Source organism: Pogona vitticeps, chromosome 3 (genome assembly GCF_051106095.1).
Source record: "Pogona vitticeps strain Pit_001003342236 chromosome 3, PviZW2.1, whole genome shotgun sequence".
In the NCBI taxonomy this organism is placed as follows: domain Eukaryota; kingdom Metazoa; phylum Chordata; class Lepidosauria; order Squamata; family Agamidae; genus Pogona; species Pogona vitticeps.
In genome coordinates this window covers 203,209,370-203,226,297 of record NC_135785.1, presented here as the reverse complement: position 1 = coordinate 203,226,297, position 16,928 = coordinate 203,209,370, and the positions used below count along the sequence as shown (strand labels likewise).

Below are 16,928 nucleotides of genomic sequence, written 5' to 3'. Positions count from 1 at the left end.
TGCAAATACTCTGCTTAATCTAGCATAGCTGTATATAGTAAAGAAATGAAATTCCTGAATTAAAGATTTTTTTAAAAAAAATGCTGGTGATTTCAACAGAATTGGCATAAAAACTGTTGTATCAGCAGGTGACATCTAAGAGTTTTAGCACATATGTAGTATTAGCATGGTGTGGCACCTTAGAATGTTAGAACTGATGCAGTGCCACTACATTGCAATGCTACCATGCCAGCAACAGACTCAGTGACTACTAATAGTTGTGTGCAAAGTCATAATTCTGCATATAAACGGCTATAGGAAGATACAAAACAAGACAAGACAAGGAAGGGATGGGATTACTTATATGGCCTTCCAAAACACTTTTGGCCACAAGACATTTATTTTCAGCAGCAATTTAGTACAGCATATAGTGCAATAGATGTAGATCTGGGCTCAAGCCATCCACCATGGGCAAAATATCCCCACTGAAATTAATGGGGCTTAAGGTAATCAGCAGTAACTTGTTTCACTGATTTCAAAGTCCACTTGAGGGGTTGCTCCAAGGAAGTCACTGAAGGGCACCTGGGTTATTAACAAACACACACAGAGAAAAGCTACAGCTACTTATATTCCTGCTTCTTGTTATGTGGCTGGAGCTGCCACCTACGTATCTGGTTAAGATTCTGATGTAGTCTGTGCACTCTGCTCTGAAGAAAATGTACAACAGCTTACCACTTGAGATGCTATACAGGAAAGACAGTGTACATTGCTTTCTTGCAAATGTCCCCCCCCCCCCCAATTTTGGGTTAAATCCCATTGTTAGTCTGAACTATAACAGACTCACTGATTGACTTGATAAAATTAACAATTATTGGATGACAACCGATATTATGTCAAACTTGAGTTGGCCTACTGAATCAGTGAGAATATCTATGCAAGTTCCATTGACTGAATAGGCCTATGCTAGCTGTGGTTTACTACCATTTCAGCGATTCAGCCTCATTGATTTAATATATTCACCTCTGTTAGGACTTATAACTGGATTTGCTTCTTAGACTCTAAAGCAGTTCTGCTGTGTGCGCACATATCTCTAAATCACTTCTCCCACCTACACAATAGGTGTAGTAGTATAGTAGTGACCTACCTCACAAAAGCAAAGTAGAACATAACTACAAAAATCTTTGTCTCTTACAGTACAGTATAGATGATTAGTACAGTAGTAAGCTTATGTGTCTAAAAGCTTACAGAATGGTAGAGCTGCCATACTAGCATTACAGTGGATAGATGGTGTAACTTCAGGCATTTGTTCTGAGAAGATCCTGTTACAGATATATTTTTCCAAAGACGGTGCTGGTTAAGCAAGTTTCCTCTTTCTTATTCTCATATAACCACCTCCCTACCCCACTGAATGTTACTATGGCTATTCCAACTTATGATGTAAGTTTCATTGAAGAATAATTCCACTGCTTTTGCTTGGTATAGTTGAATTTATCTTAAATTACAAATACTTTCATCCCTGCACTGGCATGATAATGTCCTACAACTAATTTAATTTATATATGAGTATTCCCCCAAATTCCAAGTTCAAAAGGATATCCTTAGTGGTGCCCTATCTCCCGCTTCTTGTGCTTTAATCCTCAAATATATTCTGTTGGGTGATCTGTCACCATATTCTTGTTTCTCATCAGCTCCAGAAATGGTTTGCCTCCTTCTGGTCATTCTTTACTTCCATCATGAATACACTACAGGGAAGCCCAGCTGAAATAAATAACTGTTATTTTCACCTAACGTGCTTAAAATCTGTTAGCTCCGCAACTACTAAAAGTCCAAAATGTCCTTTTATGTATGAAGTTACCTTTTATTTTGCCATACAGTATTCTATTTCTACCAAATAAACAAAACAAAACAAAAAAATTTCCCTCTTTTTCTGAAAGCTCATTTGGGTGGACATTTCTGCTTAATTCTAAACATTCTGCTTCCCCCCCCATCCCCTTGTGTTCTTTCCTATCAAGGGAAAGCCACAGTCAACTCACTTTTTCACATTCACCTTCTGATTGTTGTTCTTTTCACTATTTTATTTTAAAAAATTGCATCAAGGCTGCTCAAATGTCTATGGAAGAATCATGCTCCAGGCAAAAGCTGGATGGGAAAATAAGGCACAGAAAATTCTGCGATATGATGAGAAATGGAGTGTACAAAACTTTAACATATGAAAGTACACTAGATTTTAAACTTGAAAAGGTAAATAATTAACTTCTGGGGGTGGGAACACCTCTGCAAATATTTTGCTATTGCCTAAAAGTTTTCTATTCTTTGATCTATTTAATCTCAGAGGGCAAGCCCATTGCACGAATTACTGCTCTGTATTCAGGTTATTCCTCTTTGGGTAAGTATGCCAGCAGATCTGGAGCTCTTCCTCCTGAAGCCCTAAAAAACTCATAGAATAAAATATCAGGAGAACAGACCTAGGTGTATCATGCAAAGGTCACATCACAGATGGCATTTTTAGCCAATTGGAGCTGGATTTCCAGTTGGATATTTCAGGCTTTGCGGCAGGTGATAAAACTGAGAACCAAGTTGCCATTTGTCAAATGGGTTGGTAAATGAAAATTTAAAAGGCAAGGGAACTCATGGGCTTCAACTCAGTTCCCTGACAATATGATTTCTTTTCTTTTATAGAGGAGAGTAGCCTCAGGCTGCATCCTATACACACTTACTAGAATGGATGCCACAAAAAACATCTGAACTGACATCTGAATGAAAATGCTTGGGATGCAACTCTAGGCATATTTAATAAAAAGTGGACTTACTTTAACCATTTGTGACATACTTCTGAATACATATGATATAGTGGCATCCCTCTTAACCACACTTACTAGAAGAATGGGGCTCTTCCCAGTGAGACGTCCGCTGAAAAAAGGAGGAAATCTGAACCTATATCAAAATGCATAGGTTCATACTCTTATTCACTGTTTCTCTTCCTATTTACAATGTTGCATGATATTAACAACAATTAGACATTCCTGCAACAGGGCTTCAGATCAACTTTTCAAATGAGCAAATCAGCTATGCTACTGGAGTATTAGGCAAGAAAAAGAATACATTTTAAAGAAATACTGTTCAACCCTCTGAGTGACTCTCTCATGTGCCTACCAGTGGGGGGAAAAATCAAACTAAAGGGAGAAAAATGTCTTTGCAAAACCTCCACAGAAAAAGTATCTTTTAAATTCACTATGTTTACAATTTGATACAGGAAACTCTAGTGAGGCAGTTAAGAAAAAGAAATATGTGGGCTCAGGAGAAAGTCATGGGTAGGTAAGGCTGTAAAAGCAGCAAAGAAACACAAACATTTACATTATAAAACAGACTAAACAGATAAGCAAGAACTTGCTGACTGGAGATAGCTGGTATTTTGCCAGACTGCTCAGTTTATAAAAAATATATTTTATGCAAGTGGGATGGAATATAATCCATTCAAAACCTCAACACAATTAGATGTTACTGTTTTACCTCATTCATCACACACAAAGTGTATAAAGTAGAGATGAGATTGATTACTACGAACTGTAAAAAATTCTTCCAGTTTACAAAATGTTAGTAACACAGGGAATTTTCCTTATTATACATCTTCTATTTCAGAAGAAAACTCTGGGTTTCTGAAATGATTTTGGCAAAGTCACATAAAATTGTATCCATAAATACATGAACTGCTGACCAACTAAATTTAAACACTCAGACTGGAAATCATTTAATTCTAATGAAATTCAGTGCCCTGCATTTTTTTTTTTAAAAAATAATAATTTTGCACTGTGTGGCTACAATAGAAAAGCATCAACAGAACTGGATGCAGCAGCAGTAGAATTAACATGTTTTGGCACAAGATTATGGGCATTCCCACAAAATTAACAAGGATTTACTAGCTGGAACAGCTTTATTTACAAGTAAATCATGCTGAAATCAGCAAAGCTTAATTCCAAATAAACATCTGTGATCCTAAGAACACCCTTTTTTTGGAAATAAGTATCATAGGAAATATTTACTCCCAAGTAAATTCATTTCAAATTAGGATGTAAATTTAATTATTCCCATTTAACAAGGCCAGGTTTGGGGGGGGGGAAGAGAAACTTTATAATTCCTTTTGAAACCAGGGTCAGCTGAATCCTTAACTCTAATAGAACTTTCCCACAAGAAATACACTATTCATCTCCAGCATTAGAACATTACACTTCAAATGTTTGCAGAAGCTGACGTTTAAAACAATAATGTAAGGCCAGTAATTTCTCCAAATTGCTTGAACTCTCTCAATGCCAGCATCACCACACCACCGTTATTGTGGGAAGTGTTCGCTTATACCTATAAGATGGAGTTTGTATGTGCAATAAAATACAAGGCAAATCCTGTAACAGTAACTTCTAGACATTTATTGCTTTGGGGTGCTTTTTGCAAGGTGGGAAACCAAATACCCTTCCATGAAGGATAAGAAGAAGGAAAGGAGCACATACCTAACCACTCCATGAAGATTAACATATACTATCCTGTGTTAGCTCTTCTCTCTATTCCATGTGTTTTATTTTCAGATTCAGAAGTAGATCCTAATGAATTCATTGGGATTTACTTTTGAAGAGACACATACAAGTTTGCGCTGCTCCTCTCTTCACTATTGCAAAGTGTTGACCTATTTATTGCAGAGTAACTCTTCCTTGGAAAGGGAGAGAAAGCCCGGGAACTATAAACCACTTTACAGGGAAAGAAAGCGGGGACGGCACCTACTCCCTCATCTTGGCATGGTCTGGCGGGTTGCTTTCCGCCGCCATCATATGACCAACAGGGCTTTTAAAAGCACACATACACAAAGAACTAAACATGCAGTTCCTAATAACCTTAAAAAGCAAAATCGGCCCGAGTGAGTTTAGTTCTGGCAGAAGTACGGATTTCGAATGAAATAAAGGGGTTGCTTAAAAGGGACTGGAGGCAGGTCGCGGCTAAATTGAAAAGCTCCCCTCAAACGCAAGAAGACCAGTTGCAGCCCTCCCGGCAGCCTGCAGGGAAGTGAGAAAAGTGAAGCCTCGCTAGAAAAAGCAGGCAGCACGAGGAAGCCTTGCGGGGATGCTGGTTTCGTGAAACTAACTCGGAACAGAAATGGCTTGCGAAGCATCGGGTCTGGCTTCCTCACAGAGCCACTTCCCCCGCTCGGCTGCAACGCAGTTAGAAGCGTCTGAAGGTCTGTCTGGCAGTGAAAAAGAGACCGCGAGTAGGACGGGGTCCCCATATGGGAGTGAGATAGACCTCTGACTTTAGGATCCAAGGAGGTTTAGGCACCGTTCACTCCGGAGACAGGGAGACCCGCCAGATTATCCAAACCCACCGCCCACACCGATTAAACCCGAAGGGTTCGCACCGCGGCCGGCTTGACTGGCGACCGCTACGAAGCAGCAGACGGGCATTGGGGGGGGGGGCGATGACACGCCGACAAAGGGCCTGGTGCAGATTCTGCGGCCTGGCCACACGCCACAGGGTGCCTTCCCCCGGAGCTGCCCGATCGGCCCTTGGCAGTAAGTCTCGCTTGTTCAATGGGACCTATTTGCAGCGAGCAAAGGATAAAGGGGGTCGAACACTTGGCGGCGGGGGGGGAGGGGGCTACGCAGGCGGGGAAGCGCGCTTCTTGGGAGATTCCGGCCCCACCCCCGCAGCCCCCCACCCCCGATGGTGGAATCCACGAAGGAGCCAAGAGCAGCTTGAGAAATGCTGGTCCGCAGGTAAGAGAGACGCGGATCCCGTGGCCAGAAAAGGACGGCGCCCGGGGCCCTCCTTGACGCCAAGCTGTTGGACGGAAATCAAGCAGGCCCTGAAGGGCTAAAAAGAAGACCGCCCCGGCTTAAGCCTGCGGTAGTTCTTGGCGATTCAGGGCGCTGAGGAAAGAGAGAGAGAGAGAGAGAGAGAGAGTGACCCACTTGAGAGTTTTCCCTCTTCTGTAGCCAGAGAAGAGGCCCGAAGACAAGCAATAACCTAAAAAGACAAAGGTCAAAGGTCTGACACTGGAGCGATCGTGGCCAAGGGAGGGTCTCTGTGGGATTGCAGCCGGACAGCTGGATCTACAAGTCACTTGCCTTCACCGGACCTGTTTTGACTTAACTGTTTGGTTGGCGGCTGCTTTCAGGCTAAGCCACGCTTCCTTTGAGCTACACGGAAATCGAAGCGTGTTTATGTCCAGCTGAAACCCTAGTTGAGTCTATTCAGCTCGAAGTCCTACATACACATTTGCAGCCGTCGAACCATTTAAGACTCAAGGTATTTTTGTGCGGGGAGGGGGACGAGAGGGAGGAGGGTCTCAAAACGACATCGACTTCGAACGCCTTCCAGGGTTTTTGAAGGTTGGCTCCGGGATACAGACTCGGGAACTTAAAACCCCACCAGCGCTGGCTGTAATTATTCCACAACTCTGTTCCCTATCTTTTCACGTGTTTTTCTAACTGCACTTGAACTTGAAGTTGGTCCCAGCTTCCCATGATGATATCCTCCACATTTGGGATTAAAAACCAAACACAACACAACACCCCCCACCCACCCCCGTCACCGCTGAGCTGTCGGCTAATCCCTTCGGTTTACACCCTGGGGGGAGGTCGGGCTGACTTCCGCGAGAAAGAGCCGCTTGCAGGTGTTTCTGGGTTCAGCCCGGCTGCGAAGACAGGACAGCGCACAGCCCGGGGCTTTCACTCCCAGGAGGTTTGAAGAGGGGCAGCGGAAAGTACTGTAACGGCAGCCCTCCCACTCCTTTTTCTCTAGCCATCGTTTCTCTGGTGCGTCTGGTTTTAAAACCCCACCCTGCGGCATGGAGGCGGCAGCGACACCTGTTCTGGACGTTCCCCTTTCGAGTGGGGTCTTTCAGTTTATAGGAGCAGACGAAGCCCACAAAACAAAGCAAAGAGTCCTGATTTTGCGGCCTGCTTCTACTCAGGTTTCATCCGAAGGTAAGTCAGCCTTTGCAATGAAAGCGATGGGGCTTCCTCTTCAGTAAACGGGTTTACGTTATAGCACAAGGCTCATGAATGAAACGAAGGAACTGGGAAGCGAATATCCTCACTGTGAAGTTTCAACTCCTAAAAGATCCGTGACGGGACCACCGTCTATGAAATCTATCTATGAAACAGGAAGCCTTTTCCACGTTCGGCAAAGACTATGAAAATCCTTTACAGTAGGTAGGGAACCCAAAAAATAAGAAGAAACCCGACAACACCCTCAACCAGAATCGGCCTCCTCTCCTAGTGGGCGACTAGACCTGAGACCTTTCATTCTGTCTAAGAGGCCTTGCCCTTAAAAATTAGAATCCGATCCTAACCATCCTTGGGAATTTAAATCGACTATTCGGGACTTCCAGGTGAATAACTGAACCCCAACCGACTTAAACTGTACTGCAGAGCTTTAATAGTTCCAGGCGAGTTTAGCTGGGACAAGGCCTAATTTAGAAAAGCTACTTTTTTGGATTACCTCGCTCAGAAACCCACAGGCAGCACTCTAGCTCCCCTGGCTGGGGTAGAATCCTTTCACATACATTCAAATAAATAATGTTGGTGAGATCTGCACTGGTGTGTAAACAAAGCTCAAACCCTATGGGCAGCGGGGGGGGGGGGGGCGGGGAAACCACAGGGGACAACAGGACTGCCGCAAAATGCTTTGCGGAGACGCTACTCTAGTAACAAACCCGCCAGAAAGAAAGGTTAGGAAGGAAGGCCTTTGAAAATTTGTGTGTGTTTGGATCCTGCCCAGAGCTTCTGCTTTAACAGCCACAGGAATGGGGAGGTTAATAGCATTTTGACACTATCTCCATCATCATCATCATCGATGAGAAGGGGAGGTAGGAGAAAACCTTGGCCGCCTAAACCCAGTTCTCGGATCCACCTTCCCGCAGAAGAGTCTCCCTCCAAGATGTAGGTGTTTACTCACACGTGTCACTCCTTGTCCTCCGAGGCCCCCTCGGCAGGACGTCCCTTTGCTCCCTTCTGCCGCCGCGTGCCTGCGGCCGCCCGCCACCCACCTCCCCCCCGAAGGCATTTATTTCAGAAGCAGCCCAAGTGGATTCCGTGCCGTTCCCACTTCCTCCACACTGCGTGCTTCGGGCAGCCTGGAGGGCTCGAGGCCAGGGTGCTCAGACCGAAAGGGCACGTTGTAGTGACAGCCGCCTTCTCTGTAACGGCAACCCTCTCGGGGGCTCGGGCAAGTGCGGGTAGAAAGCACATCCCGGGCTCCAGCCCTGGGCGATGGCCGGGCAACCCTCCCGGCCTGCCGACTGCCGAGCTTCTAGTGAAGTAGAATCCGGATCGTGGCCGGAGAAGGCCGCTCGTGGTTGGGACAGGGGGGCGCCCCTCCAGTTTCGGCGGTGAGGAGCCCCTGCCTTCCGGCCCACAAATCTACTGGGAGAGCATTCTCAGGATCAGTAATCCCACAATCTTGATTGTGGAAACATTCGAAGTATTCTCGCCTGACTGGTAAACTTGAAACACAGACCCGGGAGGAAAACATAATTTGGCTTGAAAATAGACGAAGTCGCTTTTAAGGAATAGTCAGGTAAAGGGACACCCAACACACTAAGTGACAATCGTGCAACTGGAGAATTTAAGTTATAATCCTAAACAGAATTGCAAACGAGTAAGTCCCGGTGGACACTGTGTGGTCTACTTCGGAGCAAACATGCATAGGGTTTAAGGCTACCATTCTTTGCACCTTTTATGGGGAAGTTCAATCTCACAGCACTTAGCAAGGTTTATTCCAAAATAAACATGCCATTATGGGCGTTTACAATTTACTTGGAAGTAAATCTCACTGGTTTTTAAAGGGACACACATAGGAGCTTGAAGCCTAACCATCATTCTATACCCATTAAGCTGGAAGTTCCATTTCGTCCCATGGGACCTGCATCTTTTTAAGGCCTTTTCAGTTTCTCAAAACCTCATTTCAATCCACGCATCTCAGTTTTGCAGTCTACAGGGTTCTGAAATCAGGAGTCAAACTCTGGTTATTGGCACTTTTAGGCTGTAATCCTAATCCTACCTAAAAGCAAGCCTCATGGGCTTTGATGGCCCGTACTTATGACCTGCTCTGAGACAGCCTAACAGGGCTTCAAGCTTGAAGTTACAGAACTTTAACTAGGAGTCCAATTAATACCAAATGCATCTACGATATTTTCAGAGGAGACGTAGGCTGACCATCTCCCACAGGCTCACTCCTGTGGGCCAAGGCTTTGGCTATCCTCTGTCCCAAACACTACCAATATACACCCAGACAATCCCACCTCCACACCACCCCTTCTCCCCGCCCGCATACCTTGAAGGCGATCGGCAAGGTCTTGTTGCACCTCCAGTGGGTCGGCAGGACTGAGCAGAGGAAGTTGGGGCTGTCGGTGCGGACCAGCTCTCCCGGGTGATCGGCTAAGACCTCCACCATGCTGCGGTCGGCGCTCCTCAGCTTTCCCACCAGGGCACCGGTGCTGTTTTCTTGGCCCACCAGCGGCAGCGTGTCGCTCATCTTGCCCGGACTCAGCGTGGTAGAGGGCGGCGTGAAGCGGCGGCTGGTGCTGGTATCTACGGGGATACGCATCACAACAAGCCTTTTGAGTGAAAAAGCTCCACAGGGGGCTTCGGGCAAAGCGAAACAAGCGCGATTCTTCAGCCGGCGGTTCTCGGGAGACCAACATAAAAGGAAAGAGGCTTAGGGCCCCGGAGCAGGAGGGGCGTGTGAAGCGAAGCCAGTCCCGAAGTGAATTCGCATCAACCGTCGGACAGAGCAGGGGGACACTCAGCTTCCTGGTCCTGCCCCAGTTAATCCAAGCATCCAGTTTCAAGCTGTCCTGGAAATGTTTCCGTGTCTCTTTAAAAAGCTCAAAACAGACGAATCGCACACTGCTATAGATATGGACAAGTTCCTTCCCCCCCTCCCTCGGGAATTACCAGCGCCGTTAAAAATCAAAGGCCCTTCCGAGATCCCACACACTGAGAGAGGTTTTGAGCAGAGGAAACTCAAGACATCCGTTCAGAGCCCCACACACGCGCAGAGACAAAAGGAGGGAAGGCGCTCTCGACTTGACTGACTTCTCAGTACAGTAGTTAGCTTGCTATCGGGTAGAAGAGCAAGTTTCTCCCCCACCCAACCATCCTAAATCGAGACTCCGGATTGAGCGCGTTCACAGTCTGTGCTCGTGGACAGAGGAGAAATCAATTAACAGCGAAGCGTGGAGATGGGCTTCAAAGGACGTGACCTGAGGTTTTCAAAGGTCAACCGGCTATCACAGCATTATAAACTGTACTTCATCAAATATTTACAGTCGACTCTATAGAGAGTTTAAACACAAAAGAAATCCATTAATATTCTTCCCCAGTATCTTATTATTATTATTTTTCCCCCTTTCCTCCTCCACCGCCGCTTTCCCACAGCAGCCTTGAAACCCGGTCCCAGCAGTTGGCGATGCGCTGGTCGCTGTTTCCTCTTGCCGTCCTGCTTCCTTTCGCAACGCTTCGGACGAGGGACGCGGGGCTGAAAGGCTCTCTCGCTCCAGTCCGTCCCCCGGGGGTGCCGCTTAGCGCCAAGGAGCTGAAGCGCGCGCGCGCCGGCGGGCTCAGGGGCGCGTCCGTCGGAGAAGAGAAGGGGGAAAGCGCGCGCGCGCGCAGGGACGGGCGGGCGCACCCCCCCCCTCTGGGCCGGGGTTGCCGGTTGGATTGTGGGTTCCCTCTGTGGTTACTGCGCGCCGCAACTTTAAACACACACGCTTCTGAAGTCACCCAAGGCTCTTGTGACCGCCGGGTGAGTCACTGCCAACTCTGAGGGAAATCTCGCAAGCCAATCTTCCTCAAATTCAGCCCACAGGGGCCGGCTTCTCAACTATGGTTTAACCACAGCAGGTGGAGCTCTGCTTTCGGGACCATCGTCTCGTTGCTTGCTTGCTTGCTTGCTCTCGCTCTCTCCACCCCCTGCTCGCTTCATTCCCCCCCCCTTTCGCTCTTCCCTCCTCCAACTGTTCACAACATGAGCGTTACAACACGAGGTTCCTCCTCGGCCGCACCACAGGACGAGGAGCACACACGCGGGAGACGACTAACAGCAAAGCAAAAGAAGGGAGGGGGGAGAAGCAGCGCCTCGCAGCTTCAACAGCAAAATGGGAAATCTACAAATCTGGCAAAACGAGAAAGTGCCTGCTCGGTTCCCCAAAGCGGAAGAAGCCTTCACGTGTTCACCAGACTCCAGCCGCCAGCTTCCCCGAGGGCTCCTGCCTATCGAGGCCAGTCTCTCCAGCTGTGCGCGACCTTCTGTGAGGCGCTGTTTGTTTGCTCATGCTGCTCTGAAAAAGCCTCCTTCCCCGCTCCCTCCGTCCCTCCGTCCTTCAGCCCCTCCCTCCTCCTTTCCCTTCCCTTCCCTCCCTCCCTCCCTCCTCCTCCTCCTCCTCCTCCCTCCCTCCCTCCCTCTCCCTCGCGCCTTCTGGCTCTATGAATGGAGATTGACTGGAAATGAATTTGCTTTTACAGTAAGAGAGTCCGGAGGAATGTCATTCCCTCAGCTCTTTTGCATAGGGGAGGACGCGGGCCAATCAGAGCCATTTCCGAGATTATTAAGCTAAGGCGCGGCTCCAACCCACGGCGCTTCTGGAATTGGCCCGCGCCCCGCCGCGCTCCAGCTACTGTGCGAAGCCGAAAGGAGGGCCGCGTGTCAACGGGACGCCGCGGTCACCGCCGCGCGCGCTCACGGGGAAGCTCGGAGCAGAGCATCTGGGGCGGCGGCGGCGGCGGCGGCGGCTGGCGTTGAGGCTGTGGCCGCGAAAGGCGGCCTGAGGCGGGACGGCGGCGGCGGCGACGGTGGGGAGGAGTGGGGAGAAGAAGTGGCTGCGGAAGGCGCGCTCGCTCGCGCGGAGCCTTCTCCCCCCTGGGCGGGTCCTCGAGGGATACAGACGAAGGCCGCGAAAGTGGCACTTAAGGAGGCCATTAATCTGGCTGACGTGACAAGCAGTGCGAGGAGCCCACGCGTAGCCCGAGCCACCTCCCTCCCGCTGCCCTCTGAGGCTGCTAAACCTCGCCACCCGTTTCCACTGAAACTTGCAAGCTGGGTTCACTCAGGGGGCTAAGCACTGTATAACTCCATCCTTCTAAACCCGAGCGCTGGAGGAGACATAAGTATGTTCCATCCAGCGCACAAATCCGCAGTTTCTGCTTTTTATGAGGATGCAGGTGAAAGAGAAAAAGTTAACCTCTAAGAGTCCCGCCAATATAAAGATGGGCAAAGATACACCTGCAGAATTTCCACATGTTGTGCATTTATTTATGTGATGGTGTGAGCTATATGCCAACCGAACACACTTCCCATCTCTATGCAGAGAGAGAGAGAGAGAGAGAGAGAGAGAGAGCCCGCACAATTGTATGTATAAACACGTTTTTACATATTGCCAGACCTTCCTGGTATAAGTAGGTGCATAATATTTTTAGAAATCTCCCTTTAGTCCTTCTCTGACCTGCCTTTCATGTCTCTAGAAATTATGAATACATTTCAGTATCCAGTACACCTCACTGCATGTTCTTTCTGAGACTTTAAAAATGCTTTGAAAGAGCTAGCCAATGCAATCATAGTCACTGAGGCATTAAATAGATCAGCTATACAGATAACTGTGTTTTGTTAACTCTCTAAATAGGTATGTAAGAAGATGTTTGGGGCCCAGGTCAGACAGTGAATATGAGAGTCTTGTTATCCTGTTGGCTGCTAATCTTCACTCTCCAGTCCAGGCTTTCCCAGTCTCCAGGCCCTCCTGACATTTTAGACTACAACTCCTGAGCTACAGCCAGCATGGCCAATGGTAAGGAATGAAGGACTTAAATTCCAAAATATCTGAAAGGCCTCACATTCCAGCTATTCCTAGCCATCTTCACCAGGATTCCCTCAGAGTTCTTCCTTTCCAAAATAAGTGGCACTGGATCTCCTCCAGAGCTGAGGACCACACTAGCATTAGAATGGGGGCAGGGGGAGATTCCCATTAAGATTTGATCTCTTCAGGATTCCCTTCCTTCCCTCTATTCTGTGCCAGGCAGCATGGAAGCTTGAAACATTACCTGGTTGCTTACTGCCAATTATTAACAGATAACATAGCCTAGCAAATCGGAATTAGGATTTGGATCCAGAATACTTTGGTGAGGTGAGACTGAGTGACCAAAAAGCCCTGCCAATTTCTGAGGTTGGGTGTGCACATCCTGATTTCTTAATGAAGTAAATAATTTCTTTCTAAGTTTTGAAGGGTGGTGTGTTTCTTAAGATGCTTAATTTTCACAGGAACTGTCACATCTTCCAGCATAACAGGGAAGATGTATAACATTATAGCTATGACATTCCAGACTCCGTGGGTCTTCAAAACTTTTTATCTCAGAGATTTTTTAAAATTTTGTTTGACACAGACTCTAATAATCAAAACCAGCTTTTTGACCAAGCAGAAAAAGGTCATTTTACTGTGTCCAGTTAAAGAGAAAGTTCTTTTGGAAAAGTTATTAGGGGTAGGCTACAATTCCAAGAAGTCTGTCATCATCATGGTCAATGGCCATCCTGGCTCCAAATCCTGGGAGTTGTAGCCCAAAATTTAATATTTCTGGGTACTGAAGGAAAGCAAATAAAGAGGCAAAGATAATTTCTTTAGCATTCTAGTCTGCCATGTCTTGCTATTATATTGCTATAAAACAGGTGCTGTGTGACAATGAATGATAATTGACCCCATAAATTTGAAAAAATATGTAATGTGCTAGAATGGTTCATTATGAACATGAATGTAATGCAGAAAAAGTATTCTGGCACTTTGAAAATGAATGTGCTGTGTTTGTCATGATGGAAGCACTAGAAAATGGGCCAAAGCCCTAATATCACCTCACCTTCTCTCACGGTGCATTGCAGAGAAAAGAGGAAAGACAGATCTCTGTGGAGGATGACTGAAATAAAAATGGAATATTCAGTTGCTACACACTGCAGGCCTACACATCTTAACACATTCATAAACCTCTTTCCATTTGCTCTATATGAATATACAGCCCATTTCTAATTCTTAACAGTTGGTTGTGGCATTTTGCTCAATAAAGTAAGGTGCCTCCATGTTGCAAAATTAGAATACCAGTCTAGACTCACATCACCAAATGAAAATGAAGGATAAATAGGAGGGTGGGGAGCATGTAGCCATTCAGATATTTGAGGGATTGCAGTTCTCGTTATCCTTCACTATTGGTAATGCTGACTAGTGCTGAGATGAAATGTACTCCAGCAACATGCAAATGCCGAGCTTCCCCTATGCCTGAGTTGCAGCCTACAGTGTTTATTGCCCCTCATTTATATTATGCAAAATGCTGTCACATCTGGCATGCCACCCAGATTGCCTCTTGCTTTGTCCTAGGGTAAGTAACCACTAGTCAACCATCCAAGTAAGCAGCCACTTAGCTGGCTTTAGATAAAGCCATGTTCATGAATTAGAAGTATTCATGTTGGAATAATATCACCCATCCTTCAAACTCTTGTGTCAGCTCACCTCTAAAAATCCTTCAGATTCCTGGAATTTCTTCTCTTTAGCCCAACACTGATTATGCAGTACAGTGTCAGTTCTACTGAATAGAATCTTAGTCAGATCAGGAGTGTAATGTTAGTAATGTTCATAGTATACGAGTATATTGCACAAATTATTTCCATTTTGGTGCAGGAACAGATTAGTATTTTTCTCTGCACTCTCCCATGAGAGATAAGTTTGCAAGGCAAAATTCTAAACAGACCAAACTGGGTGCAGAGGCAGGGAGGAAGCAGATGGATGGATGAAGGGAAACTAGTAACTCCTGCTTTTCTCAAATTACTGAGGATCACAGGGGAAAGGCGTGCGTGGAAAAGGACGGGAAGGAGGAGGGGAAAAAGTTTCCCAAGAGGCACGTTGGTTAGCAAAGGCTGTTGCATAAATCTGCAACATGGAATAAACCACAGTGGCCTGGCGAGGGGGAGGAGATGGCCTGGCGCAATCGCAAAGAGGAAGCGACTTTCTTTTCAAAACTTGTTATTTCTTGGGTCTCTGGAGCTGCCCACAGTTAGTGATTGCGCAATGAAGTCCGGAAGTCTCAAGACGCAGCAGCTCGAATTCAGCAGCATCCAAACGCCTCCAAGTGTTTTCCTCCGCAGTAACGCGGACTGGACGGTAGAGGGACCCTGAGCCTTTGACCTTCTCTTGTCAAGACGAGCGCGGTGGGCAACGGAAGGACCTCCCCACCCACCCCCCAAAAAAGGGGGGGGGAAGCAGGGAAAGTCCACCGGTCGGTCGATGTCTCCTAAAGAGACCGGCTTCTGTCTGCCTGAATCTGGGTAAAATTAGTGGGTGCGTGACGCGATAATATCTGCCGAAACAAATCTAACGGTTTTGGTCTGATTCAACCCTGGAATTTCCAGGGACTCTTGTCTCTCCTTCGCCCCTTCCCCCTCCACCGCCCCAGGTCTGTATCATTCCACTTCCACAGCAGATGAAACAAAGATAGTATACATTTTAAAAGTTGGGTGATTCACTCAAGAAACACCAGACTGGCAAAAAACAACTAATCTCTGGAGATTAACACTGAAACCTCTCATTTAATTTCTCATGCTTGCCCCGATCTCTCTTTGTGTTGATTGACAAATGTTGCAATTCTGGAGAGACCTGAGAATAATTTTTCGTCATTGACTTGTCAACGGATGGAATCAGGCAGACAACCCGCAGGGCGGGGACCAGATTCTAGGTGTGATCCTTTTTCTTCGGATCCCCTAATCCAGAAGGAAATAACCGCCTAAAACCAGGGTACCGGCGCGGGAATGAATCGACGGTGACTGATTTAAGCCGAGGGAGGGAAATGGATGTGATCCGACATAAAGATTTTCATTTGGGCCGCTCTACCATTCTTAATCCCAATTGTAGGAATCAGGATCCGTAGCTCCCAAGTGACAACCTAGTAGCTTCACTTCAAACATTCATAACCGCTCTAGTCTGGCAAGGACTCATTTGCAGACAGTCGATTTAGCTCTGCCCTGTTTGATTCGAAAAGACCCAGCGGCCTAGACCCGCAGGTACCCAGCGCTACCACCTGTCCCATTCAGCCCTCTTCTTCAAGTCGATAAGAAGTTTCTGGAGCAATTTGTTTATGAAGAATGGTCACAACTGTCAAGTCCAGCCGATTCTGATTTAGGAAGACTCCTCTTCTGGTCGCACTCTGCAGTTTGCCCAAGGCTGCAGAGGTGGCAGAGCAAGTAACCCTCTCAGCCACCCCACACTCCGGGGGATATCAGATGACCCCCCCTTCTCCTAAGAGGAACAACAGGAAGGAATCTGAATCCCTGTTTAGGTGCTCCAACCCACGGAGCTATGCCAGCCCATAATCCAGAAGGATTACTTGGAATTTAACAGTCAAATCATGTCTGAACTTGGAGGAAGAATTTTTCAGTCACTGAAAAAATATTAAGAAGATTAGCGGTTCTTTCTATAGCTGAAGCAGGCAACCTATCTGGCTGTGACCTGCTGAAGGTATGCAATAATAATAATAATAATAATAATAATAATAATAACAACAACAACAACAACAATAATAATAACAATAATAACAACAACAACAACAACAACAAACAAACAAACAAACAAACAAACAACTCCTTTATTGTTTATGGGTGGGGTTTGGTAGTGTAGAGGTCATTGATGAGCCTAAGCATTTTAGATCCTAAGCGCCCCTAGCTATGTTAAAGCATGTTAGCATGTTTTAAGCACTAAAATCCCAGCAAATCTTGTCACTACAGAAAATAAAGCAGTCTTGTTTTGGAGGTGGGTGGGCGCGCTAACAAACAGTATTGCTATTACTGTTTCCACATTGTTCTTGGGGTGTGGAACAGTATGGGACTGTGAGGAGGAGAAGCCTCTGATAGTTAAGTGCATTGTTACAGCACAAATCGAATGG

The 16,928-nt window shown here is 46.5% G+C and overlaps 1 protein-coding gene across 3 annotated transcripts in view; it reads right to left on the bottom strand.

Annotated features, from left to right (window-relative positions):
• RUNX1 (RUNX family transcription factor 1) overlaps nt 1-16,928 on the bottom strand; it is a 210,101-nt gene that overhangs the window by 92,800 nt on the left and 100,373 nt on the right. For all 3 annotated transcript variants that reach the window (XM_020789339.3, XM_072994111.2, XM_072994110.2), the window contains exon 3: nt 9,298-9,554. In XM_020789339.3, coding sequence (XP_020644998.1) covers nt 9,298-9,554 — 257 coding nt within the window. The remainder of the gene's footprint in view (nt 1-9,297; nt 9,555-16,928) is intronic.